This window comes from Hirsutella rhossiliensis (assembly GCF_020360975.1).
Source record: "Hirsutella rhossiliensis strain HR02 chromosome Unknown scaffold00005, whole genome shotgun sequence".
In the NCBI taxonomy this organism is placed as follows: domain Eukaryota; kingdom Fungi; phylum Ascomycota; class Sordariomycetes; order Hypocreales; family Ophiocordycipitaceae; genus Hirsutella; species Hirsutella rhossiliensis.
Window position 1 is genome coordinate 2,628,700 of NW_025408671.1, and position 24,965 is coordinate 2,653,664.

Genomic DNA, 24,965 nt, shown 5'->3' on the forward strand with positions numbered 1-24,965 from the left:
CGCTGCATCGTTTTCTCCATCACCGACGCGCCTTTCTTCGATGCTCCTCGCCTTTCAGAAAAACCATGTCGGCGGATCTGTTCGCCGAGTTCAATGACCTCTCGTCCAACTCAGCGCCCACGTCAGAATCCACTCCACGTCAACCGTCAAACTTGCCCTCGACTCAGGCGCAGACTCCAGGGTTGTCTCAGCATGTCCTCGCTCTCGGGCAGGGCAGAAGTAATGCCCAGTCAATCTCACAGCCATTCTCCAACTGGGGAGTCTCCCAATCTCGGCCCAGCGAGGCGGGCACCTGGACTGCCTTCTCGCAGCCGGCTCAGCCTCCAGATTATGCCGCGGCTGATGACGAAGATGGATGGGGAGATTTCGAGGTAGCAGACTCGGCACCATCGCTGACTGTCTCGCAGCCTCCCGAGCACAAGCTTCAGCAGTTGGCGCCTTCTCGAGTCGTCTCCGGCGCCGCGACAGCCAATCCCGGATCCCAGAGTCGCCTCTTCCACGTTGAACAACAGCAACCTCCTGCGTCGAAATCGCCTATCGCCTCGTGGTCGCATCCCCAGAGGAATCCAAAGATTCACTTTCAAGCAGGACCAAGTGACGCAAGCGTGCTCTTTGATGCCGACGATTTTGAGCTCTCGGGAGCAGAGGCGGAAGGCGATGACGACGAGTTTGGTGACTTTGCGACTGCCGCACAGCCTTCACCACGGCCCCAAACAGTTGCCGCTTCCAAGTTGGATCTCGCACCATCCATTGATCTTCTCGGTCTAGAAGACAACCCACAACCATTTGCTCATGAGGGCACAGAGAGTTTGGATAAATCTCTGGGAGCATTGAGCTTTGGAGTGTCGCCATTAAGTCACACGCGACCTTCTCAACCCGCCTCGGCTCAAAACCGAGACTTGTTTTCAAACCTCTCGGACAAAGCGTCAGAGAAGAGCAGCTCCAATGCAAAAGACAAAAGCAGTCAGTCGGCCATTGTCGGAACCTCGGTCGCGGCAACGGACCGAGGACAACCCCCCAACGACGGAGATGATGAGTGGGGAGCGTGGGATGACCTTTCCACTGCCGACACACTCACCAAGCCAGCGACGGGTGGTCCACAGCCGCCAGACAACTGGGATTGGGACGTCGTGGACAGCGGCAAGCCCACCGCGACGGAGCCGAGCAACGACGGCCCCCCTCCGATCAACGTGCCACCACCCTCGGTGATTCTATCTGCGTTTCCCGATCTCTTCAACTCAGGAAACTCCCTCTTCAAGCCCATTGCGGGCCAGAATAACTCTGTAAAACAGCATGTTCTCTCGGACCCCAAGGCCGTTCAGTTTCTACAAGGCTACACTCTCCTAGGGGCCACGGCAGCAAGGATCATTGCCGGTCGGAAGCACAGATGGCACCGCGACAAAATGCTATCCAAGAGCATGTCGATATCCGCCGCAGGCAGCAAGGGCATGAAACTGGCCGGAGTGGACAAGACGCAGTCTGCCCGTGAGGACCGCGAATCCGCCGACGTGGTTGCGGCCTGGCGAGAACACGTCGGGCGGCTGCGAGCGGCTATCGCCACGGCAAACGCTAGCGGCAAGGCAAACCTCAGAGTTCCCGAGCTGAGCGAGAACATGCCGATTCAGACTGCCAAGATGGTGCCAACGGCTCGTGGGCCCTGCTTAATATGTGGCCTGAAGAGAGAGGAGAGGGTCGCGAGGGTTGACTTGAATGTCGAAGATAGCTTTGGGGAGTGGTGGGTAGAACACTGGGGCCACAGGGCATGCAAGAACTTCTGGCTCGAGCATGAGCAGCGGTTGCGCCAGAGGTGATGAACTTGCGGGGATTGTTGCTCGACGCCCTGGGCAAATGCTAGGGAATGTGAGTCATCAAGCAAAGTCATCGGGATGCTCTGATCACGTTGCATTCAGCGTCTGGCAACGCTTTTCTCACTTTAGCTTCCGGTTTCCCCTTGCCGGGGAAGAAAGGGGAGAGCGAGGCGCGTCATGTCAAGTTTGATCTTGGGCACCCTAGTGCTCCCCCTACAATGCGCAGCTAACCTAGGTCGGTCGGTGATGGAAAACGGCCTTGGGCAGCAACCACTTTATGCCTGGGGTGATATTGGGATGACTTTCCTGGACATTCGATGGCGGTTTGGCTGCCTCTGGCTGGCGAGTCTTTGGAGCACATGCCTCCAAGCGGTCGTCATAATGACAAGAGCAGGCCAGCACTGAAGGCTGAAGAGGGACTGTAACTGTCGGTCTGGCCTCGGCCATGCAGTCGCTGCGTCCAAAGTACTACACTTCGTATCGCAGGATTTACCAACAAGGGCTGAAGGGCAACAAGCACCAACTTGCAGGCCAGCAAGAGGGTTGCACAACGGCGTGTTGATGCCGGACCTGCTACTGCTGAAGTACGTTGCACAACATGGCGGCCTTGAGCGACAACTGAGAATGCAGCGAACCAGAGGCTGTGCAACCCAACCACATATTGTGGGCGAGTTCCTTTGACCAACGCGGGCTGCATGACAGCTCGAAGCTTTTGCAGCCAGCGAATGGTGGTATCACTCATGTACACACGGGGTCTAGACTGAGTATCTTTGCCATTTGTTTGAAGTGAGCATAGAGGCTCGGTAAAAGCAAATATGCTCAGGGACGATGCTGGCGGCACCGGACGGCGTCTCCATGATGGCATCGTGGGGGGGGCAGGCCTCGCACGTCTTGCTACCTTTACAAGCATTCTTGGTCCCGCTGTTGCCCGGCTAATGAAGATGTGGGTTGTGGGTTGTTTCGATATAAGCAACTCGGTGGGCAGTCTGGAATAACCAACATGCACATTCTGTGAGGATTTCTCATCCAGCACGGTGATGGGCAGGAGGAAGAGCACGTGGCCAGCTGCTCCTCCTATGTACATACGTGACAGTGCATTTGTATCTGTAAATGCTCTGTACATTGGAGCAAGAGCCGTTGGGCCGGAGGATTCGCGGGGGACTTTTGTGCACGTCGGCGTTATTCTCTCATTCAATGCCGAGTTGACATTCGAGGCACTTGCTCGTGGGGCCGGGGGGTCAGCCCAGAAGTTGGTATGTTGAATGTTTGTCGTCTGCTTCTACAGGGAGCGCAGATAAGATGCAGTGCACCAAGTACCTGAGGTATGTATTTACAGGAGGAAGGGCGCGTATCCAGGGAGTGGGGACGGCATCTGATATACATGGATGCTCCCTCAGTGTGTTGCACGAGGCTGCCCGCCCTGCCTGTGTTCCGGAACTTGTTTGTGTGCGCCTGCCAACTCTGGCTCAGGTACCGACGTGCAGGACGCTATGTACAGTACCTGCCAGGCTTGCTGCAATGAAGGCAACGTGAGCGGCTCACATGCAAGTTACCTCTACCTCATGATGTGCACCTAGGTAGGTACAGTAAGGTACTTGCTGCCCGTTCATTCTATCTACGTGGAGAGTGCCGTCGAGGCAGTGGACGCGAATGCAAGCACAAGCACAAACACAAACACAAACAGGGCAGACAAAGTACTACTAGTAGGGGAAAGGCGGTTGGTCAAGTGTTGGGCGCCGGGCCTCGTGCGTGCGCCATACCGCCCAACTTCGTCAAGCAAAGAAAAAGCATAGGCCAACCGGCGGGGAAGAGCAAAGGGCGGAATTTATTTTTGGAGGCCTGAAGGAGCCACGCCTCGTTGACCCTGACTTTGGAGCAGGTGGGGATGTCTCTGTGCCACCCACAGGCAATCGTGCAGCGAGGTGCCCTGTACCCAGGCAGGTACCTAGGTAATTACTAGAGGTACGCGCAGGACGGAACAGAAGGTACTGTACTCCGCTACGGCCAATACTGGGCAAGCACCCGGGGCCCTGCTAACAGCGGGGAGCTACGTAACTCACTGTAGAGAGGCCAGTCCCTTGAAGGAGGGTCCAACCCACATGGACGTTCCTTCTGGCGCCACCACGCCCGCTGTCATTTTTCCTTCCTTCACCTCGCTCGACTTTCGCTCGACCAAATCCCCTCTTCTTCTTCTCTCCTCCTCCGCCTCTCCTCCTCCCATCACCACTACCGCCTCCGCCATCCATCACCACGCTCCCCCTCACCTCTCCTCATCTCTCTCCGCGTACCTCTCACCCTCTTCCTCTCCCGCTTCCTCTCTCGCGCCCTCTCGCCTTCTCACCCACAAAATCCTCAGCGCTCCGTTCGCCGACGTCCCCGCGCCCCGACCGGCCTTTGTCCTCAGCTATCCCCTTCTCACCACCCTCTAGCGTTTCGCGACCGCGCTGCTAGCCGTTGGCCCCGCTATTGTCTCTCGTCTGTCACCGTCATTCCTGCCTTTTTTTTTCTCCAAAAAAAAAGGGTTTTCGAGAAACACGACCAACTCAAGTCTCTCAATTTTCGACTTTTCACTCTGCTCCGCTCCCGCCTCCCCCTCTTCCTCTCGTCTCATTCCGTCATCATCGCGCAAATTCCCGGCCTCAAAGATCCAGGTGAGTGAGTGTGTGGTTATCTTCCTTCATCTCGTTGCTGCTTCGCGCGCATTTGCCTCGGTCCCCCCGACCGATTTTTGCTTGCCCCAGTGCTCGCAACACACGTATCTGTCGTCCTCTACCCACAAGCTTGAACGCAAAAGCATTATTTCCGATATCTGCTCGACCGCTGCCGTCTTGAATGATTGCTGACTTGCCGTAAATAGCTGGCGACAGTGTCAACAAGTCATCGAGCTCTCTTGTCACCCCTGCGAAACCTCACGTCTGACCTCGTCATCGTCTCGCGACACCTCCCAACCGCCTCTTCTCTCCTCAGCTCTGCAGTTACCGACTCGCAGCCACCATGTCGGCTCATCAGGATATCATGTCTGCCAATGGCAACGATATCAGCGACTCCATGGACCAGCTCAAGATGGACGAGCGACTTGGCCCTGACGGCGAGCCCGCCCCTAAGACGGACGAGGAGTACGCTCAGGCGCAACTCACGCTCCGAGCCATCGTGTCCTCCAAGGAGGCTGGGGTTATCATTGGAAAGGGTGGCAAGAACGTCGCCGACTTGAGGGATGAAACTGGCGTCAAGGCTGGCGTCAGCAAGGTTGTCCAGGGAGTGCACGACCGCGTCCTCACCATTACCGGCGAGTGCGATGCCATCTCAAGAGCGTACGCCATAGTAGCTCGCGCATTGCTCGAGGGCGCGCCTGCCATGGGCATGGGCGGCGTTGCGCAGAGCAATGGCACACACCGTGCGTATCCCTCATCCTCCTCGGCGCGTCTGCCTCCAGTCATTGCTAACGTTGCCCCATTAGCCATCAAGCTTCTCATCTCCCACAACCAGATGGGCACCATCATTGGCAGACAAGGCCTTAAGATCAAGCACATCCAGGACGTGTCTGGCGTGCGCATGGTCGCGCAGAAAGAGATGCTGCCACAATCCACCGAGCGGATCGTCGAAGTGCAAGGCACCCCGGAAGGCATCCAGCGCGCCATCTGGGAGATTTGCAAGTGTCTGGTTGATGACTGGCAGCGCGGCACCGGCACTGTCCTCTACAACCCCGTCGTTCGCACGCAACCTGGGGCCACTGGCAGTCTCGGCGGTACCGGCTACAACAACGGCAGGGGCGAATACGCCAGTCCACGCGTGATGCGCACCGGCAACGGAGCCGACTTCAGTAGCAACGGCGGCGGACGCCCGTTCAATCGCCGGTCTGACTCCGATGCAGCCTCGCGAGGACCGCCCACGCACGACGAGAACGGGGAAGAAATCCAAACCCAAAACATCAGTATCCCTGCCGACATGGTTGGCTGCATCATCGGTCGTGCAGGCAGCAAGATAAGTGAGATCCGGAAGACGTCCGGGGCCCGCATCTCAATTGCCAAGGTAGATCTGGCGTTACCCTGCTTCCAACAAGGCACAATCTGACTTGACTTTTCCAGGCTCCCCATGATGAGACGGGTGAGCGAATGTTCACCATCATGGGCACAGCCAAGGCGAATGAATCGGCCTTGTTCCTGCTGTATGAGAACCTCGAGGCCGAGAAGATGCGGCGTAGCCAGGTTCAGGAGCCGGAGTAACTGCTTAGCCATGGCCAAGGGCCTGCTGAGCGTTGCTTTGCGCTTCCCGTTCCGCTTTGTTATGGGGTGTATTTGGATCGGTTTTGGGAAGCTCATGACTGAGACATGACCAGATCTGACTTGCCGCGAGGCTTCAACTTCTCCGCAGGAACAGAGACCGGACGACGTGGTGATGAAGAAAACTCCACAAAAAAGCACTCGACCTAGTCATCTTTCTTCTCGCCTTCATCTATCTTTCTTTGCCGTCTTCTCCTTCCATTAACTTTTCACCATGTCTCCTCAATTCCCCGCAGAGGAGCTCATGCTTACGACCTCGCCGTCCTTCACCATGCCTTAGGGCCGCCTTGCAGCAAGATTACCAATCGCCAGAGACGCGCTGTCGAGAGCGACGAGCATCGAGCCTGTTTTCTGCGGCTTGGGCCTAGTTGGTCGCTCGTCTTTGTGCGCACTGCCTCTCTCGATTCAACCCCTCTCGTTCTTGTCATGCGGGGCTTCGGTGACACCGTCCGAGGACGACATGATCGACTCTTCCGGTCAGGACTGGTGCGATTAAACCTGACTCGACAACAACGAGACCTTGGTTTGCGGCTCTTTGCCTGGGGTCTGGTCTTGGCAAGTCCTGGGAACGCCGTTTATGAATTGTCTGTAGGCAGCAACGCCCGCCCCAATCAGTCCCTGTCTCCCTTCTCCCCTCTTCCTTTCCTCCCCTTCGCAACATCTCACTTGGCTTTAAATCGAACGACGCACGGGCAATCACTCAAGGGCTTCGGACATCTCGAATGAGGTGACAGGCACAGACGGAGGAATGCTATCATAATTGCGGACAAAACGGAGTAAACATCGGTGGCCTCGAATACCCCTGACTTCTTGACTGTTGACGGTCTCCACCCCGGATATCGCTGGTTGGCGACTAGGAGTCTGGCTATACCCTACGGCATGATTATGTCATTGCAGAACTCGGGGAGGGGGCTCGGGAAAGCCACGACGGAGTGTATGTAGTTATGCCGTACGCAAAAGGGACGACATCATTCCTTGAATGCCTTGGTGCTTGGGATGGCTTGTGACTGCTGTGACTGCTGTGACTGCTGTGACTGCTGTGACTGCTGTGAGTGTGGGTGAGTATGGGTGAGTGTGGCTTGGCAGCTCACGACGAGGGTTAAAGTGCTGAAGGCGGCTGCTGCAAGGGCGGGACGAGAAGCGCTAACTCCCGGCTGCAGCCCCCTGCCCTGGCCCCGCTCAAGGCCCCCTGTTGTAAGGATAAAGTTAGCGAAGCCAGGTGGTTTCTTCTGGGTAGACGTCACCCTTCCTTGTCCGATAAAGCCAGTCTGTCAAGTTCGGCGGGATTTTGGACGGACGCTGTCGTTTCCTCTTTGTCGCACGTTCCAACGCATCGCACCTCCACCGCCCGGTCGAGCTTCTTAACGCTTCAACTGGATGAGTTTGTGAATTCCGTCCGTTCTAGACTCTCGCTTCTGCTCCTCGCGTTCGGCTCCGCGCAACGGAAAGGATTTGCTTCACCTCGTCCAAATCGCCCTCATTTGGCCACGCGCTGCGCTCGAGCGGCCCGCGCCCGCACAAGCCATGGCCCGCGCGAAGCAGCCCGCCATCAGGCGCGAGTCTTCGTCCGAGTACTTCAACAAGAGCACGGCATCGTGGGAGGACGCCAACGGCGTCGGCAAAGACGGGCGGGTGCTGGCCAATGGCGGCGCCAAGGGGCGGGCGGTCGAGGGGAGGGTCGTGGGCGAGCCGGCTGCCGGGCTGCTGCAGCTCGTCGTGTCGGTCGCGGGCATCTATGCGTCCTTGTGAGTCGGCTCTCGGCGCGTCTCTTATTCTTTCCCCTTCTGCTTCTGCTGTGCCACTTGTGGCTGACGACGATGGCCGTCTGGATTAGCTTGACGTGGGCCTATCTGCAGGAGAAGCTGACGACGACGACATACGGCCCTGTCTCGGCGCCGGAGCGGTGGCACTTCCCCGTCTTCCTCAACACGGTGCAGTCGGTGCTCGCCGCGGCGGTCGGGTTCGTGTACCTGAGACTGTCGACGCCGCGCGGCGCGGCCGTGGCACCCGTGATCCCGTCACGCCGCATCCTCGGCCCGCTGGCGCTCGTGGCCGTGACGAGCAGCTTGGCCAGCCCTTTTGGGTACGCGAGCCTGGCGCACATTGACTACATCACCTTTCTGCTGGCCAAGAGCTGCAAGCTGCTGCCTGTCATGTTCCTCCACATCACCCTCTTCCGCAGGCGTTACCCGCTCTACAAATACCTCGTCGTCGCGGCCGTGACGGCCGGCGTCGCCGTCTTCACCCTGCACTCGGGCCGCAAGAAGCACAAGCCGTCGTCGTCGAGCGGCGACGGCGGATCCAACAGCTTTGCCTGGGGCTTGCTGCTGCTCTCCATCAACCTGCTCTTCGACGGCCTGACCAACAGCACGCAGGACTACATCTTCCAGACCTTTCGCCCTTACAGCGGCCCGCAGATGATGTGCGCCAACAACGTCATGAGCACCCTCGTCACGGGCTTCTACCTCGTCGCCAGCCCCTTCCTCGTCGCCACGGGCGTCGGCGACTGGCTCGGCATGGACGTGGCCGGCTCCGCGGGCGAGCTCGGCGGCGCCCTCGGCTTCATGGCCCGCTACCCTTCGGTCTGGAAGGACGTCCTCGGCTTCGCGGCGTGCGGCGCCGTCGGCCAGGTCTTTATCTGTACGTTTCATTCTCCTTGGCTACATCATGGACAGCGTAGCAGCCTCACTTTCGTGTTACTGACGCCTGGATGTGTGGGGCGCGCAGTCTACACCCTCTCCACCTTCTCCTCGGTCCTCCTCGTCACCGTCACCGTCACGCGCAAGATGTTCACCATGATCCTGTCCGTCGTCGCCTTTGGCCACCGCCTCTCCCGCATGCAGTGGCTCGGCGTAGCCCTCGTCTTTGGCGGCATTGGCGTCGAGGCCGCCATCGCCCGCCAGGAGAAGATGGCCAAGGACGCCGCCAAGCGCGCCGCCGCCCCGTCCTCCAAGAAGGAGTCCTGACCTCGCTCGGATTTTGGCTTTTTTTTTCCTCTCTCGTGATAGGTTCTTGCGAAAGGCCCCTGAGTGGTATCAAGTTGGAAGACGCCGTGGAGTAGGTTACGGGTGCTATATAGATGGATAGATGGACGGTGTTTTGCATCGCCTTTGTGACTTGGCGCATGGCGCATTCAGGATCCTCGATGGCTACAACGACACGGCATGTTAAGTCAGTGCAGGACGAGGCGCGCATCTCTCAAGAGATAGTTAGACTCTGATTACTGCTAAGATTTCTTTGTCCTCTCGCTCGCCGTGATGGCTCGTGCGCATACACAGCCCGTCCACGGCTGCCGTTTATCAACCCAAACCACTCCAAAGCCAGGGCCTCGCCCGGTATGCGCCCATAGCTTGGATGCACCAACTACCTCATCTCACGCAGCGGTCATCAAACGTATATAGCCTTCGCCGTTCCTTGTCCGTTCCTACTTATGTATCCGACTTGGCTGCTCCTTGCCAAGACCCATGAAAAATGCCCATAAGCCCAGATGAACATGACAACCGGAACTGACTCTCGTTCGTCTCAAATCATCACTAAAGCAGCGTGCGTTCGGTGAAATCGACAGCGCACGGCAATAAACGGCCTGTGGTACCGCCAGCGACCTCGTCAAATCGTCGGTCGCTTTTTTCTCAGAATCGAATTCAAGTGACATGCTCCATTGCGCGGTAATAGCGATGGGAGATCAAGAAGGGACAAGAAGATTACTGCATGCGAAATCATGTTCGTATTCCCTAATTTTCAACGTGTCCCGCGCATACGCGCACGGGTCCACGATCCGTATTGTGTGCAAAGGGGTATAAAAACTCCTGGTGTGCGCACGCGAGACGCCTGCAAATGCCATGCAAACAATTTCAAAAAGCATCGAGGGAGGGTTCTGAGGTGCGTTCCGAGTAGACTGTCGGCGGAGCCGTTCTCACCGAGAGCGCGAGATTGCACGTCGAATTGACCTGCCAAAGTGGCGAGGGTCGTAGATGGTTGTATTGCATTGTCGAGCCTCATATCATGTCGTCAATTGAGCGAATGATCGGCGCCTCGCCCCGCATTGGTGGACTCCGTGGGTCGGCTACTTGAGGGGGCCGTCCGAAACTCGAAGGCCGTCCAAAGTATGAGAAAGGATCTCGAGGGAACATGACGTCCCTAGGAGAAAAGAGGCCCGCCGTAGGCGTCGCAGGCGACTCGACGAACCGCATCCCAGCAACACGGGTAAAGCCGTGAAGGGGGTTGTTGGTCATGGTTTCAGCTCGAGGTGACATGAGAGCCTCATCATCAGAACACGCTGATACCACAATCACCGTCCTCTCGAGGCTTTCGTCTCCTTCAGATCCCGTGTTCTCAGATTCGGCTCGATCCGGGCTCGATGAGTCAAGGCCAGAAAACAAGACAGGGGCTTGGTCCGCTTGACTTGTCGTACTTTCCTGTGGTGCGTCGGGCATGATCGAGCACGGTCCAAAGCTTGTCGCATCCCACTTTGGCCGCTGAGGCAGCTCATCTAGCTTCAAACTGGTGACTGGCTGAAGGGGCTTCTCCTGCACTTGATCCCTCCACGTACAGGTTAGCGGTGCTGAGGCCGGACCCGAGGACAGAATATTGGCCTCAGCCGTCAAGCCGCCCCGGGTGCGCTGCGGGCTGTGCTCCGAGCCGTCGTTGCCGGCGCGATCGCTCTCACCTGGTAGGGGAGCAGTTCGGGGCTCCTTGGACGCCATCTCGGCAGCGTCGACCGAGAGCGTGAGCCTGTGTTTGGTTGGGCTACGGCTCGTCCTCGGTCGATACGCAGACGTCGGCTGCAATCGCTTTTCGGTCAATTCCTTGTGAAAGTCCTGTAACGCGTACATGAGCTTCATATTCGGGCTGATCCAGCGACTTTTGGCTTGCGCCGCGTAGTAGGCATCATTGAGGCTCAGGTCGGGGTTTCGGTACAAGCCGTAGGCGATGATGAGACTCGCCGATCGACTGGCTCCTTGCTGACAATGAACGAGCACCTTCTTGCCCTCTCTTGTTCGGCTCTCGATTGTTTCACACAGACGCATCAGATCGGGCGCAATGTTCGTGTTGTGGTCCCACGGAATGTGGATGTATTCGGGGGCCCTAAAAGTGTGCGCTTTGGGAGTAGTGGGCGTCTCTGACGGCTTGTCGTCGAGCGGCGGGAACTCAAAGGCCGTCGCAAAGCTAGCCGTGGTGAGGCCTGTATCGGGTATGGGACTTTCTCCTGGAGGCGAGGTTTGCAGAGACTGACCAAGCCAAGCAAAGGCTTGTTGAGTTGACTGCACAACGTCAAACGGGTTCTTAACCTCGCGGGCCACGTTGATGACGACGTCGAATCGCGATGCCTCCTCCGCCGTCGGCTCCATATAGAGAAAGACATCGTCGCCATAGATAGCCACGGGGCCGTCCGAGTATCCTGGCGACTTCTGATCCTCGTTGTTGACGCTGCCGTCGTGGGGCTCGTGGTCGGCTCGATGGGCGAGCTGGGTCTTGATCGGCGACTCGGTCTCGGACACGACCGTATCCATTTCAACATCCTCGGCGGGCTTCATAGGGCGCAGAACCTTCGATAAGCCTGATTCATTGCGTTCTAGCACTTTGGGAAACATCATTCCGCCCGGTGGCCCGAAGGTGGAGGATTTGAGGCCTGCAAGCATGTGGGGCGAAGACGTCGAGTGCTTGAGGGCTCGGCGATGTAGAATTGGAGGCATTGCTGGAGATGCCGGCATCTCCGTTGATGTCTTGGTCATCAGATCCGAAGTGCTTGTCTTGAGGCTGAGCTGACTCGGCTTCCGCTTCATGGTCGGAATCTTGGGCTTGATAAAGGTGAATGAAGGAGAGGACGGCTCGGTAGCCAAGGTCCTCGAGGCAACCGTCAGAGACGCAGGGGGTTGGATAGACAAGCCCTTCATATTGCGAGGCCGACGAGGGGCGGGCGACGTCATGGGACGCTCCAACGTGCTTGCCTCAGGAATGCTGAGCATGGTGCCATGGGGAACATGACATCCGAAGGTGGTAGACGGATAGTTACCCAGTGGTATTAAATTAATGGGAGAATCGGGGGATGACGAGGGCGATGGGTCGGATAGCGGCGACGAGTCCGTGGTCGAGAGCGTCGTGGTGGGTGAGGAGTCTGTCGATTCCGACATTTGTGTTGACGTGCTGTCGTGATGCTTGTGGGCTGCCTCCGACGGCATCGCATTCAGGCCGAGGCCTGGCTGTGCTGGCGGATCCAGGGCGGCAGGCGCCTTGGGCTCCATCCCGGCCAGCCTGCTAGGGTCGACAAGTGTAACGGTTTCGCGGTCGGCCATGGTCTCTGCGTCGAGATCAAAGACTGACATGAATGATGGTATTTGGTCCTCGTATATCCGACGGGCCGCGGCCGACGGCATGATTCCGTGATATCGCGTCGCTTCGTCGCCGTGTTCCTTGTCTGCGACGACGTCTGTGGCCTTCTCCGGAATGACCCGGCTCTTCCGTCCGCTCGACAACGCGCGGCCAGTACTAGAGAAGGCCCTGGAGAAGGAAAATATTCACCTCGCTGGAGGAACACAAGTAGACGATGGTAAGGACTGGACGGGGCGGTCTGAAAGGAGCGATTTCGCGAAGCACGGTGCGATCGGGGTCGACTTGGAGAGGACAGCGCTGCTGAATCCGGTCAATCGACGTTTGAGAGAAAGGTCCGAGGCTGAAGAGGAAATAAGCAGTGCCGTGGGCCCCTTCCACCAGGCAAGAAAAGAGGCGACCGAGGGGATGGCCGAGAGCGCCGCAGCTGGACAACGCCGGTGCAAATAACCCACGAGGGCGGAAAGGTCGGGACCAGTGATCGTCAGGCACGAAGGGGGGGACGAGCCGTGTCTTCGTCGGCTCTTTGTCGTCGTCGAACCAGGCCAGTCGAGCTGGAAAGGGAGAGGTGGGAAGAAGGAATGAGCGCGGAAGTCGAAGGTGAGACAAGAGGCTCGATCGGCGCTTAAAGGGCCGTGTGCGGAAGGGGGAAAAGAAGCCGTCTAGAGCAGGAAAAAAGACATGGCCCTGTCACTGCCTGTGCTGTCCGTTGGAGGTTTTGGTCGTCGACGACCGGGGCGGCGACGGAGGCGAAGGCGGCCGGAGGAGGGAGATGGAGAGAGAGCGTGGGAGGGAGGGAGGGATGGAAGGATGGCTTGGATAAAGCGAGAGTGTGCGAATGGGCGAATGGACGGGACGGAATCGGAGGAGTCGACAGCAGCGGCGGCCAGGGCTTGGCCTGAAAAGTACATGGAGCAAGGTACCGCCCACCGAACTGTACGACGGTTGTGGTGGTCCAGTCAGTCCCAGTTTGGGGGGGAGGCACCGAGGGGAGGCGCGGCGCGGGTACATTATGGCAACAAAGCACGCACTGTACGGTTAGTGGCTGACTGGTTGGAGGGGAGTGGCGCATGAAATGGAGGCCAAGCGGTGCAGTGGACGGCGGCTTGCATGCTGGTGGCGGGCTTAGGTAGGTACTCGAAACCTAAGAACCTTAGCCAAGGCACTTTGTTTGGCAAACGACGGACCCGGCACAGTGTGTGGGAGCCCGCCCGAGCAGGTTCCCGCCGTTGAGTAAGGCGGGCACAAGTTTCCCCCTCGCACGAAGTGGACGGCGGCCACCTGGCCTGCAAAGAGCTACCTCTATTTGCCGCCACGGACGAAGGCTCCAGAGTATGCAGAGGGCCTTCTCTCTGTCGGTGCTGAACATAGCCTGCTCTGAAAGAGCGGGAATGAGGCACACAAGGCTGCCTAGGCATGTACAGTGCGGTCTGGGCACTGTAAACCCAGGCACGAAGTAGACTTCTGGTAGACCAGGCGAATTCCAAAACAGGGCACATGACTTTTCCGCCCACGAAGCCAGACACTCACTGTATTATCAACCGTGGCACGTGCCCGTTTACCATGGCAGTACGGGGGGGGCAAGTACAGTGCATCCATCCCAACTGGCTCATTGTTGAGAGGACAAGTCTGCTTCCATTTCAAGCCCTCAGGGGTAAGGCGCAGCGTCGTGCAGTGGCAAGAAAGAAGCTTGGAGGGTCAGATACCTAAAAATAGCTAGGCGCAGCATGCCAGACGGCAGCGTCTGACCAATCACACAGATGTGTCCAAATTTAGGTACATTTTCGGCAGGGATTCTCGCAGCTCGTGCAGAGCTAAAACCCGAGGGCACATTCATGCCCCGGGTCCAGCGCAGAGTACCTCGCCTCGTGCTGTGGGCTCTGCCCTAGCAAAGGTACACAGTTTGTGGTCAAGTACCTCGCTGTACAGTAGGATTCTCGACTTGTTGCTATTCAGTATTCGGTACAGTAGGTACATAGCTAATAAGACCTGCCGGGGATCATCGTTGGGTCGGCAGCTGCTGTTTCGCGTTGGCTTCGCGCGCTCGCCCGTATCACAGATGCACTTGCATGTGCCAATCAGGTGATAGGACTGTATGAGGATGCACTTTCCGTCCGTTGCGAGGTGGTGGCAAGCCGAGTCGAAAGCTGCCTTGCCGCTGCAGCAGCGTCTTTCAATCCTCTAGGGAGAAACACGAACCGCGCATATTCTATGAGTCAACGAGGTGTCGTGTGAGGCATTCTGAGCGGTTTGAAGCTTTGCGCGTGACGAGAATCCGCAAGGTGGGGAAACTGTCCATGAAACGGAGACTGCCGATGGACCATGCCACCTTGCGCTCTGCACTGTGTTGAGCGCCTCGGGACAGCAACGATGGTTCGGGGTGATGCGTCGTCACCAGGCTTGCTACTATTATTAAGCTCATACAGCAGGACAATAGCGTCTCCCGCACAACTCTATTCCTCTCCTCTATCCGAGCACCGCCACCCTCCACATTCTTTCGCCCTTTGCCTTTGGATTCCTTCTGCATCCGAGTTTCATGAAGAGTCAATGTCTGGTCCTTCAAGAGACATGGGCTCTGATTTCACGATTGCAGCCAACGGTTCACGGCCATCCGCACTCGCCGACCAAGCGTTCACGTATCAGACGGGTAGATCAGGTGCAGGGTTAGGTGTGCCGTGGCCAAGGCTTCCTCGCTCTGTTGAAATCAAGAGTTCAAACGCCACAGGCGTGTGCCTCGTCTCGAGCGGTCAATCCTCCTCTCCGCCCAAGCGTGGAAGCCTTCCTTCGGGTTGGAAGGGGTCCTCTCCCTAGAGGTGAGCTTGTTTTGATGCGCGCGGCTTAGCGCTCCTCCCTCTGTGGACCGCCGAGGCCATACCCGCTATAGGGGTACAGCTCTATTCATAGTGGCTGGCCCTTTGATGGACGCAACAATACGCCCGGCCGATGATCCGAGGATAGAGACGCAGCGCGGACGAAACCAAGGTAAGGAAAGCGACAAATATTGGCGTCAAGTCCGGGTCTGGCGTCGATCACGCTGTCCACACATGAGCAACGTGGGCCCAGTTGGCAAGCAAGCAAGCTCCGCTGTCCCTGTTGTGGACGTTGAACTTGCCGTGCCACTTGCAACGCAGGACCGGGCAATAAAAAGGGCGCTTTACGCGGGCGCTTCTGCGCGTCACAAGGGCTCATCACAATCTCATCTGCCCGCCCCTCCCGAACAAGGGTTGGGAGCCATGAGCGATGCCAACTTGGTACTGGAATGGACTGTGCTCGCTAGGGGTCCTCCTGGGCCCCAGCAACGAGTGGCATTTATTCCCCTCGAGCGTTGTTAGTGGCAGCATGAAACGCACCCCAGATGGAGCCTGGTATTGTCGTTGACCAACGGACCAGCGGACGCAGCCGCGGGCGGCTCGGAACCTTGCTATCCCCAGCAGGGCAAATATACCGAGGCCTGCGATAGTACGACATGGTCTGAAGCGGGGAACCCCTGGCTGATGTCATTTCTCGCAACGTGAAACGGCTCCAATCTCCTCATATCATCGTGGAAACATGGTCCAGGTGGGCTTGCTGGTGAGCGCAAACCGTTGGTGGCCCCATCATACCTACTCCACGGATGCCGCAGGTGGCAGCGGTTCGGAAGGAAAAGAGGTCAAGCACTCTCGATACTCGCGGCAGGGCAGAGCCGTTCAATAGCCGGGCTGAGTGTCGAGTTCGAGCTGCACTCCTCCACTCGGCCACGTTCTTCCTTCACCCTTGGCCCGAATGCTCGCTCGAGTGCCTAGGGATCGTCCCGCAAGCGTTTCTGACCAGGCACGACTTCCGGCCCGCAGCGAGCGTGTCACCGAGGACGGACCTATTGGTTCAGCGAAACCACGGGTGCTGCGACAACTGTTTGCGGCTATTCGTGATGGGTCTTGCGTGGCGGAGGATCGCACACAAGGTGAAAGCGGCTGGTGAGACTCAAGGCCAGACGAAGAGACACAGGTCCCCGCCGGCACTGGGCTATGATGCTACCCTGGACATTAGACTCGGGCGTCGTTGATCCGCCCCGGACGGAGCTGGCCAGGATAACTTGGGGCTTCAACAGGTCCCGCCTCTACACGAGCTGTCCAGCAACCCTTCTCTGCCACTAATCGCCGCCATCGCCGTGGATGGGCTCTTGAACAGTCGATCCGTCTGCCTTGTAGCCTGCGGGCCCGCGGATATGCAGCCCAGGCTCGAGGCGGATATGCAGCCCAGGCTGGAGACGAGATGCGGAAAAAAGGGGCGTCTTGAGATCGTGATTGCATCTCCTGCTGCTACCTACCAAGCTCGCGGACCCGGGACGGCTCTGAAGGCCGGCGTGTTTCGGTTGGGTGCGTCCTGCATCTGCATCCATCCAACCTCACTGCCCGTACCTTGCATTCCAGTTCGCAACAACCACCTTACTGCACATCTACACGTAACGTGCATTGTGTAATTTACGGGGACAAAACGAAGCCCTCCTGGTGCTTGCTTCCTTTTGTCAGGAAGACACCAGGCGGTGGCTGAGACGGAAACAATCGAGCCCTGCCAAAAGAAAGGGGCGAATCGACCCCACGAGATTCGCACATGCGCAGAAGATGAAGCTCCTCCAGTCCGTGAGGCAGGCAATATCCGGGGACGCCATCATTATCGCGATACACACTCATTCATCAAGAAGCACGAGCCGCACACATGCCAATCAACGTGCTGGCCTTCGGCACCTGTCCTGGGACTGCATTTCAGCTCTGCACGTACGAATACGTGTACGCATGGTAACGGTTCAATGGCTCGAAGAAGGAAAAACAAAAAAGAAGATGATTGTCGTGGCTCCGCGTCGCCACGGGCGCCTGCCTGAGCGCTCCCTCTCACTCTGCCTGCTCGGGGACGGCCTAGACGCGCGATGCCGCCGCGCATTTGTTGGCCCTCACACCAACAGCAAGACACGCCGCATACGGTTAGTTGTGTTTCCAAAGCACGCTTGTGCATGTGTATGTGTCTCCTCCTGGATGAATCAGCCGTGCGTGCGCCTTGCTGCAAATTATCAACCGCGACAACCTTGCTGCCGGTCCGCCATAATCAAAGCAGCAACAGCAACAGCCGGGGCCAATGCCTCGGATTAATGAAGAAGAGGGATGGGGCAACAGCTCAATCTCGAGCCCACCAGCCGAGGGCCCGTACCCGGGCACGCGCTTCGCGAAGCTCAGGCTGCTTGCACAGCGGCTGGGGTTGGCGGCTTCGAGCTCCATCGCCATGTCTCGCCTCCTTGTACGGGATACAGGCAGGGCCATGACGACAGCCAGGCCGGAGTTGCAGTACAGTACATCGAGGCGCGAGTATCAATGAGCCATGCCGCCGGGCGCTCCCTCGTCAGCTGGCCCTTTTCCTCCTGTCGGAAACGACACAGATGCAGCGCCGGCTCATTCATTGGCTTCTCCACCGCTGCCGTGCAGCCGCCAGGGGCTCTGATCCGCTCTCGTGCGCGACTAGCTTACGTCTGTATGCACATGCTGATGATGACGGGTTTGATGAGCTGGTCGGGGCCGGGGGCGGGGGCGGGAACCTCGACGCTCCCAACCGGTTGAACGAAGCCGTTGCGCGCATGGAGAGAAGCGAGCGAGGATGAGGCGTGAGAGAGAGAGACTGCATGCGCATGCGCGCGTGCATGCGTGCACATACATACTCCGTACATGCAATGCGAACCAAAGGTAATTAATTACCTACTCGAGCCCCCGTGTGAGTGTGTGTGATGGATCCGCGACTGTCGTTTTTTTGTGTCTCTGATGAACAGCCTCGTCCACGGCGGACCATTGTTACCACACCACACCACACTCGAGACTCGTGGCGGCGACTGAGACTCGTGTCGCCGCGGTTCTGTGCATGCGCGTGCCGCCTCTCTTCGTCCCTCGTGGGCGGCCTGCCAGGGGGGTTTGTGCGGCTGGGCCGGGGGGGCCCTTGTGGTCGTTGGCTTGCCCACCATCACTCGCATCATGGCATGCACTCGCTAACCCCCCATAGCGGCTGCGGCACCGTCTTTTGCTGAGAGAGAGGGAAAGGGAAAAAGAAAAAGAGAGCCGTGTCTCCTTTCGCAAGGGCCCCTCGCCCGCGGGCGCCTCCAAATGAGTACCTTTGACTCCATGTTTTTTGCGCCAATGACCTGTATTTATTGTTATCTGCTAATCTGTTATGCCTGTGCCGTCAAACCATCTCGCCTACCTACCCTGCCTGATATGTAGAGCTCTGTCTCGTCCTTCTCTCCTCATCCTCCCCTTCCCCCCTCAAAAGGCTCCAGGGCCAAGATCGTGGGCCTTTGCTCGACCTGTCTGCGCCCATAGTTGCCTCCCGCGGGTCCTCGTTCCTCCCCGGCCTCGCTTCTGGTCGACGAGCTCTGCTGGACAAATCGGCCCGGAAGTTTGCCTGCCTGTCGCTCATTCGTCCGTGTCTCGCCGCGATAGCACTCGTTCCAGGGACCTGCCTGTGCCCCCCCCCTTCCCGTATCTCTTTATTTTCCCTCCCCTCCCGCAGCTCCATCACATCTCGCAGAAGACCCTTGGACGTTGCCGAGGCCCATCGACAACTGCTTCGGTGCAAGAGGAAGCCGCCGACTGAGTCGCATCGCATGACGACAGCCGAGCAGCAGCACCTCTCTCACGTGAGCGCATTGAGCGCTGCAGACAGCAGTGCGACCCAACCCCGGCCCCTTGTCCCTGACGGTGCATTGGGACGCGAGGCGCATTGAATAATCAGGCCCCAAAAACAAAACGCCGGTTTTTAGCGGTTCGATTGAGATGCTGCCGCAATGACAGAAGCGGGCGGTTTCATAGCGGCGGGCCCCTTTGGCCCCGCCGTCCCCAGCGCTCTGGCTGCTGAAAGTCTGGGCAGCAAAGCGCCTGCCGCTACTGCCGCAGCCGCCAAACCTCGTCCTGACTCGGGCAGCAACAAATGGCGCGCCCACGATGGCGGGGAACATGGCCATAACCACCAAGCCCACCCGGCCGTCGATGCGCCCTCTTCATCGTCAGAGAGACTCAGCCCGAGGCCGCTTCCTCCTCATCGCCAGCCTGCAGTCGCCCGCAAGCCCCCAGCCTTGTTGTTGTTGTCGTCCCTGACGCAGCCGGACTCTCTCCCCTCCCCGCCCCTCTCGTCCAATCCAGATCCGGCACCTCAGCAGGCCCCATCAGCCCCAACCGGACTCGTGCATGACGAGCACGGCCGCCTGCAACGCCCTTCGTCAGACGTGGCGATGCGCCCGGCCTCGCTCTCGACCTTGCACTCGACCTTGCACATTGCGCCCTCAACCGTCCTTGCCGCCGCTGAGCCTGTCGACGACACCCCTCCCGCCGTCCAACGCCCCTCACCCACTTCCGAGGTGCCATCTGTCGTCGCAGACCGGTCTTCCTTCTCGTCGTCGTCGTCTTCGTCTCCCGCCTCGTCGCCCTCCTGGTCGCCGTCTTCAAGATCGGCCGAGACTGACTTTGCGAAGCCTCGGACTCATTGGGCGCCGGTTTCCCGCACCCTCCACGGCGCCTCGACGTCAGGCTGCACTCCGCCGTCTCTCGGCACCCAGCGTCGCCACGTCGTCGAAGCCGCCGCCCGGAGCAGCCAATCTTTTCGCGCCTCATCGTCCAGCGGCTGCGCTCGCGGCCAGCGGGAGTTGATTCTGCCCAAGCGACTGTCCCAGTCTAGTTCTTCAGATGAGAGTCGGCATTCGTCGCCCTGCCGCCCTCCGGTCTCGTATAAGCTCTCCGCCACCAACAGCAGCAGCGCCCGACGCGGTGCCTCGACGCCCGTCCGCGTCCCGCCCATCCGGGCCTTTCGCTCTTCCAGCTCGCGCAGGAGCTTCCCGCTAGACAACTGCAGACCACGCCCCGACGGCATGGCTGACGACCGGACCCTTCGCGCGTTGGAGGGGAGATATGACGATAATGCCCTGCACGTCTCCGCAACCGGCCCCAACCTTCGGCAGCAAGGCCCGAGCGGCGACGACACTGGCGATGTCTTCCTCAGGATCGCTCGAGAGGAGCCTGCGCGCGGTGCGGCGGATGACGCTAATGCCGACACCAAGCAGAACTCGTTCGTAAGTGTAAGCCCTTCCTTCATCGAGTCGCCCCCCTGTTTCATATTCTGTTTGGGTGCCATGTGGCCAAGTCGTGCCGTGGCCTCATCGCGAGGTTTCCCTCGGTTGTCCACTGCGAGGCCAGTGCCACACAACTCGTGAGCCGCACCACACCTGACTGCTGTCTTGGCCGCGGCCTCCCCCGACTCGTACTTCTCTTGCGGTGATGCATGTGCAAAGTTCTTGGAGATTGACTCGACAGCAGTACCGGGCGCATCGTTCGTTGCACCGACGCCCACTCTCGACCGCTGTCGCGGGATATCACTCCACATCACCGCCGCCGCTGAGTCGCCGGCTCTCTGACCATCGAGATCGGCCTCGGCTGGGGGATGTTGAAGACGACCAGGCGACCGATGTTTCACGTGCGACAGCCTATCGAACACTGGCAAGGGAGAAGACAGCCTCGGCCCATCCCGCCGAAGACGCGTACGCAGGCCGAGCGAGAGCCTCGAGCACTAGTCTGCGTCCCTCCCCGCTGGTCTCCCGCTCTCTCCAGGTGGCTTTCCAGGATCCAAACCCGGACAACTCGGGCTACGGACGCAGGCGTGCTTCCATCACCGATGGCAACAGCCCCGTGGCGACGAGTCGGTCGTCGTCTCACAAGAGCTCCGCAACAGGGCCAAGCCACCACAAAGCCTACAACTCTTCACCCCTGGTCCGAACCTATGACTCGCAAAACCGGCCCAGCCCTGAGCAGCCTCATGGAATCGAGGGGACAGAGTCGACGGCGTCCACCACGGCCCCATCTACGGTTTGGGACGAGCTGGACGAGCTCAAATCAAGGATCCACCGCCTCGAGCACACGGGCAAGTTACCCTCGAGCTCTGGAACTGCAACCTCGAGGCTGTCAGACGAGCGGCCCGCGACGGCGACAACTACGGGCACGACCATATCGCTGTCGCCGAATCGGCAGGCAGGGCGATCGGCGGAAATGGCAAGCAACGTCTCCTCTCAGAAGGAGGCCCATCACATCCTCCACTCGGCCCTTGCCAAGTCGAGGCCCTTTTTAAACCCAGACGTCTACCGAGCGCTCGAGTCCGCGGCTCATGACGCCATGGGACTCTCGGCCCTGATGGGGAGTACGGGGACCCCGGGGCCTATTTCCAGCGGAGCCAGCACCATCGGGTCGGGGGGCAATGTCACCGATCGCCAACTTCGCAGAAAAGCCGACGGCGTGTGTCGCAGTCTAACGGAGCTGTGCGTCGCCCTCGGCGAAGACGCCGCGGCTCTTCCCAGATCTGCTCACTCAACGCAGTTGACCTTCCCCGTCGGCCAGCTCGACGGCCCGGTGACTCCGACGATGCCCAAGTCGTTCAGCGGGCTGCCCGTGCCCCGCCGAGCCAGCGTCGCCACCGAGCAGGCCTTGCCCAAATCCAACAGCAGCCCAAGGGCCCTGTCCCGGCTGGAGGAGCGACGGAATAGTCTCCTCAACGGAACAACCCTGCTCACCCCACATACGAGCAGCCCAAACCGTTCCACGATGGGCGACTTACCCAACGCGAGCCGCAGATCATCGCTGATGGTCACTCGAACCCGAAGGGCGGGCGCTGAGGAACCCGAGGATGGCAGAAATACGTCTCTCCTGAGAACCCGGCGTGCGGGGACGGAAGAGCCCGATGAAGGGCGGAGGACGTCACTCCTGGTGCGGAACCGCAGGGGGACAGTGGGCGAAGAGGGCGACGAAGCCAGATTTCATGCGCCATCCCGCGCCAACACCGATATCAACATGATGCGAAAGCAGGGTCACGATCACTCCCCGGACGCGCAGATCACCCCGCCCGACCCCATGGCACGGTCTGCAACTGGCTTGTCCGGGCGCCGCTTCGTTTCCACGACCCTCCATTCCTCCCGCCTGGCCGCCCCTGCAGGCGGGAGCCCCGCACTGCCTAGACGGTATCTCGAAAGGTCGGTGGCCGACCACGATACCCCCGCTCGGGCAAGCGAGGAACACGGACCGAGGGCGCCTCCTCTGAGCCAGGGTATATCGCACCTCAGGGCGAATAGCCTGAGCATCAAGAGGCTCAGTCGGGACAGCATGATATCTGCGACGTCCTCAGCTACGATGGCTGGTGGGTATAGATGACGTTTAGACGACAACGTGCCCCTGAAGTCACGACTGTACAATGTATCCGCTTTAAGTTTCTTCCCTTCTCTTTTGTCACGGCGTTGTCATTTTTTTCGAGGTGTTGTGCACGCGTGCCGTGACTGAGCGCCGTGGACTTAACGATTGACGACGGACGGGATGGGCTGATCTTGATGATTTGTTGTACACCGGCTTGAAGCCGTTTCTTTCCTCCTTCAAATCCGTCTCCGTCACGTTGATGGAAGGAAAGGCCGCGCGCTCACATGGCGGACAGAAGCACAAGGAGAGTCGGCGACTTGACCCCTGATGAGACGGTGGACGGAGCGCGGAGACGGTGAAGGCGGCTGAGCCTGGTCTTTGATGAGCGTGGATGAAGTAAAAGTTTAATCAATATGCACCTGCAACTGTAGCTCATTCATCTTTTGCCTTTCAAGGATGGATATCCAGTGACTGGCTCACTGATGATGGCATGAGTAGGCCTGCCTTCATTGCAGTTTGAAGATGAAATTGAGGCCTACCGCAGTCGACTGGCCACACCAACCAACTCCGACTGCATCGGTTGGCCCTTAAAACGTGCGTGCGGACCGTGAGATGGTGTTCCCTTTGGTATCGAGCTCATGTGCTGTGCCATCTGAGGGATGAGTGAGTGAGGGTCCGGACGGGCTGCTGCTGACTCACCGAACCAAACGAGTTGACTGCACTCGAGTCAAAACTTGACCTCGCATCTCAACTTGGAAGCTATATAAACGATCTCGGCGCAACAAATGCGGCTCACGCGGTCCTTCAAGCACCTTGGACACAAATCCATCCCATTAAATCGGCGAAACACGGGCTACTTTGGAGAGGCTAGGGATGCTTTAGCACCGCTCTCAACGACAACAGCAGCAGCAGCAGTACGGGGCCAGGGAGACGAGCAACTACGAGCTCTAGAACATCAAACCCGTCGTCCAGGACACGCAGACGCCTCCCGGGCCGGAAGGATGGCGGATTCCATCGAGCCCGGCGGTAACTCGGAAGGGATGGCCCGCCTAGCCCTCGAGGACAGGGTCTGCGATGAAGCCGCCAAGAGCCGCGAGAGGAAAGGCGGCCGCGGGGGCGCAGCAAAAAGCGGCGGCGGCACAGGGCAAGGACGGGATGTGCAGGTCTCGAGGACGCTGTCTCGGCTGCTGAGGCACCAGGCGGAGAGGGCCGGGATCAAGCTGGATGGTGAGGGGTTTGCGCCGCTGGACAAGGTGGTGAGTGCTTCAACTCCCCCGTATGCTGTGGGTCGGGGAAGCGTTGGGTTTCTGGCCTACAGGTGCGGTGTCGAGAGCCAGTCAAGTCGTCTCAAAAAGAGCCGGCGAGCAAAGGTCCGAGAGAAAGATGAGAGTGTGTTGAGCAAGAAGGGACGCCAAGCATCCACAAGCACGCCATGGCTAACACGGTCGCGCAAAAGCTCGCATGGGGCCCCTTGCGGTCTTTAAAGGTCACCCTTGCAGACGTGCAGTCCCTCGTCGCCACAAACGACAAGCAGCGCTTCTCCCTCAAGCTCAACCCGGAGACCACCAACCCGGACCCGTCAACGGCCGGCGCCAGCGCGGCGGATTACCTGGTGCGCGCCAACCAGGGCCACTCGATCAAGCTGGACTCGTCGACGCTGCTGGAGCCCATCACGCTGGAAGACGTGCCGCTGAGGGTCCTGCACGGCACCTACTTCGCCTTTTGGCCGGCCATCGAGGCGGCGGGCGGGCTGAAGCCCATGGGGCGCAACCACGTGCACTGCTCGACGGGCGACCCGGACGACAGCGGCGAGGGCGGGCCGGCTGTCGTCAGCGGCATGAGGCGAGATGCTGAGCTCGTCATCGAGATTGACGTCGAGGGCAGCCTGCGCGAGGGGGTCAAGTGGTGGCGCAGCGACAATGGCGTCGTGCTGACCGAGGGGAATCAAGACGGCGGCCTCCTCAGCACCAGGTTCTTCAAGAAGGTCACGGGCCGAAAGATGGACGTCGGCGTGCTTTGGGAGGATGGCGAGAAGAAGGCAGACCTGCCGGCGGGCATCAAGGGGAGGGTGCCGCAAGGCAAAGGTCCTCGGGGCCGTGGTGGAGGGGGCGGACGACGTGGCGGACGAGGACGGGGAGGGGGAGGGGGAGGGCAAGGTGGCCGCCAACATGACGAGTGATCTGGCACTCTTTACGAGCAACGCGAGGCATCCACCACGCCACCACTAGAAGCCGGCATCTTGCGCCTAACCCCAGCCCTGACAAGGGACACGGGAATAAGACATTCGATTATACCCAAGGCCTCCTCTGGACCAAGTAGTAACCTAGCTCGTGTCAGGCTTGGATGTCTGGCTATCCTCCATCCAACGAGGC

The 24,965-nt window shown here is 59.2% G+C and overlaps 6 protein-coding genes across 6 annotated transcripts; 5 read left to right on the plus strand and 1 right to left on the minus strand.

The window, feature by feature from the left end:
• Window positions 1-65: 65 nt before the first annotated feature.
• Window positions 66-1,811, plus strand: HRG_05528 (uncharacterized protein; the record flags this gene model as incomplete). The annotated part of the gene is made up of 2 exons (XM_044863999.1): window positions 66-672; window positions 769-1,811. The coding sequence occupies 2 exons, from the start codon at window positions 66-68 to the stop codon at window positions 1,809-1,811; spliced, it is 1,650 nt and encodes a 549-aa protein (XP_044720531.1).
• A 2,991-nt stretch (window positions 1,812-4,802) lies between these two features.
• HRG_05529 (KH domain-containing protein) lies at window positions 4,803-6,031 on the plus strand (the record flags this gene model as incomplete). The annotated part of the gene is made up of 4 exons (XM_044864000.1): window positions 4,803-5,202; window positions 5,266-5,628; window positions 5,680-5,837; window positions 5,894-6,031. 4 exons carry the CDS (start codon window positions 4,803-4,805, stop codon window positions 6,029-6,031), a joined length of 1,059 nt encoding a protein of 352 aa, XP_044720532.1.
• A 1,581-nt stretch (window positions 6,032-7,612) lies between these two features.
• On the plus strand, window positions 7,613-9,054 carry HRG_05530 (UAA transporter family domain-containing protein; the record flags this gene model as incomplete). The annotated part of the gene is made up of 3 exons (XM_044864001.1): window positions 7,613-7,833; window positions 7,923-8,728; window positions 8,816-9,054. 3 exons carry the CDS (start codon window positions 7,613-7,615, stop codon window positions 9,052-9,054), a joined length of 1,266 nt encoding a protein of 421 aa, XP_044720533.1.
• A 1,029-nt stretch (window positions 9,055-10,083) lies between these two features.
• Window positions 10,084-12,462, minus strand: HRG_05531 (dual specificity phosphatase, catalytic domain-containing protein; the record flags this gene model as incomplete). The annotated part of the gene is made up of 1 exon (XM_044864002.1): window positions 10,084-12,462. One exon carries the CDS (start codon window positions 12,460-12,462, stop codon window positions 10,084-10,086), a length of 2,379 nt encoding a protein of 792 aa, XP_044720534.1.
• Window positions 12,463-19,658: 7,196 nt separating this feature from the next.
• HRG_05532 (LPXTG-motif cell wall anchor domain protein) lies at window positions 19,659-22,614 on the plus strand (the record flags this gene model as incomplete). Its single annotated transcript, XM_044864003.1, has 3 exons — window positions 19,659-19,784; window positions 19,983-20,492; window positions 21,028-22,614. 3 exons carry the CDS (start codon window positions 19,659-19,661, stop codon window positions 22,612-22,614), a joined length of 2,223 nt encoding a protein of 740 aa, XP_044720535.1.
• Window positions 22,615-23,594: 980 nt separating this feature from the next.
• On the plus strand, window positions 23,595-24,912 carry HRG_05533 (RNA 2'-phosphotransferase, tpt1 / kptA family domain-containing protein; the record flags this gene model as incomplete). The annotated part of the gene is made up of 3 exons (XM_044864004.1): window positions 23,595-23,849; window positions 24,050-24,661; window positions 24,859-24,912. The coding sequence occupies 3 exons, from the start codon at window positions 23,595-23,597 to the stop codon at window positions 24,910-24,912; spliced, it is 921 nt and encodes a 306-aa protein (XP_044720536.1).
• Window positions 24,913-24,965: the final 53 nt, after the last annotated feature.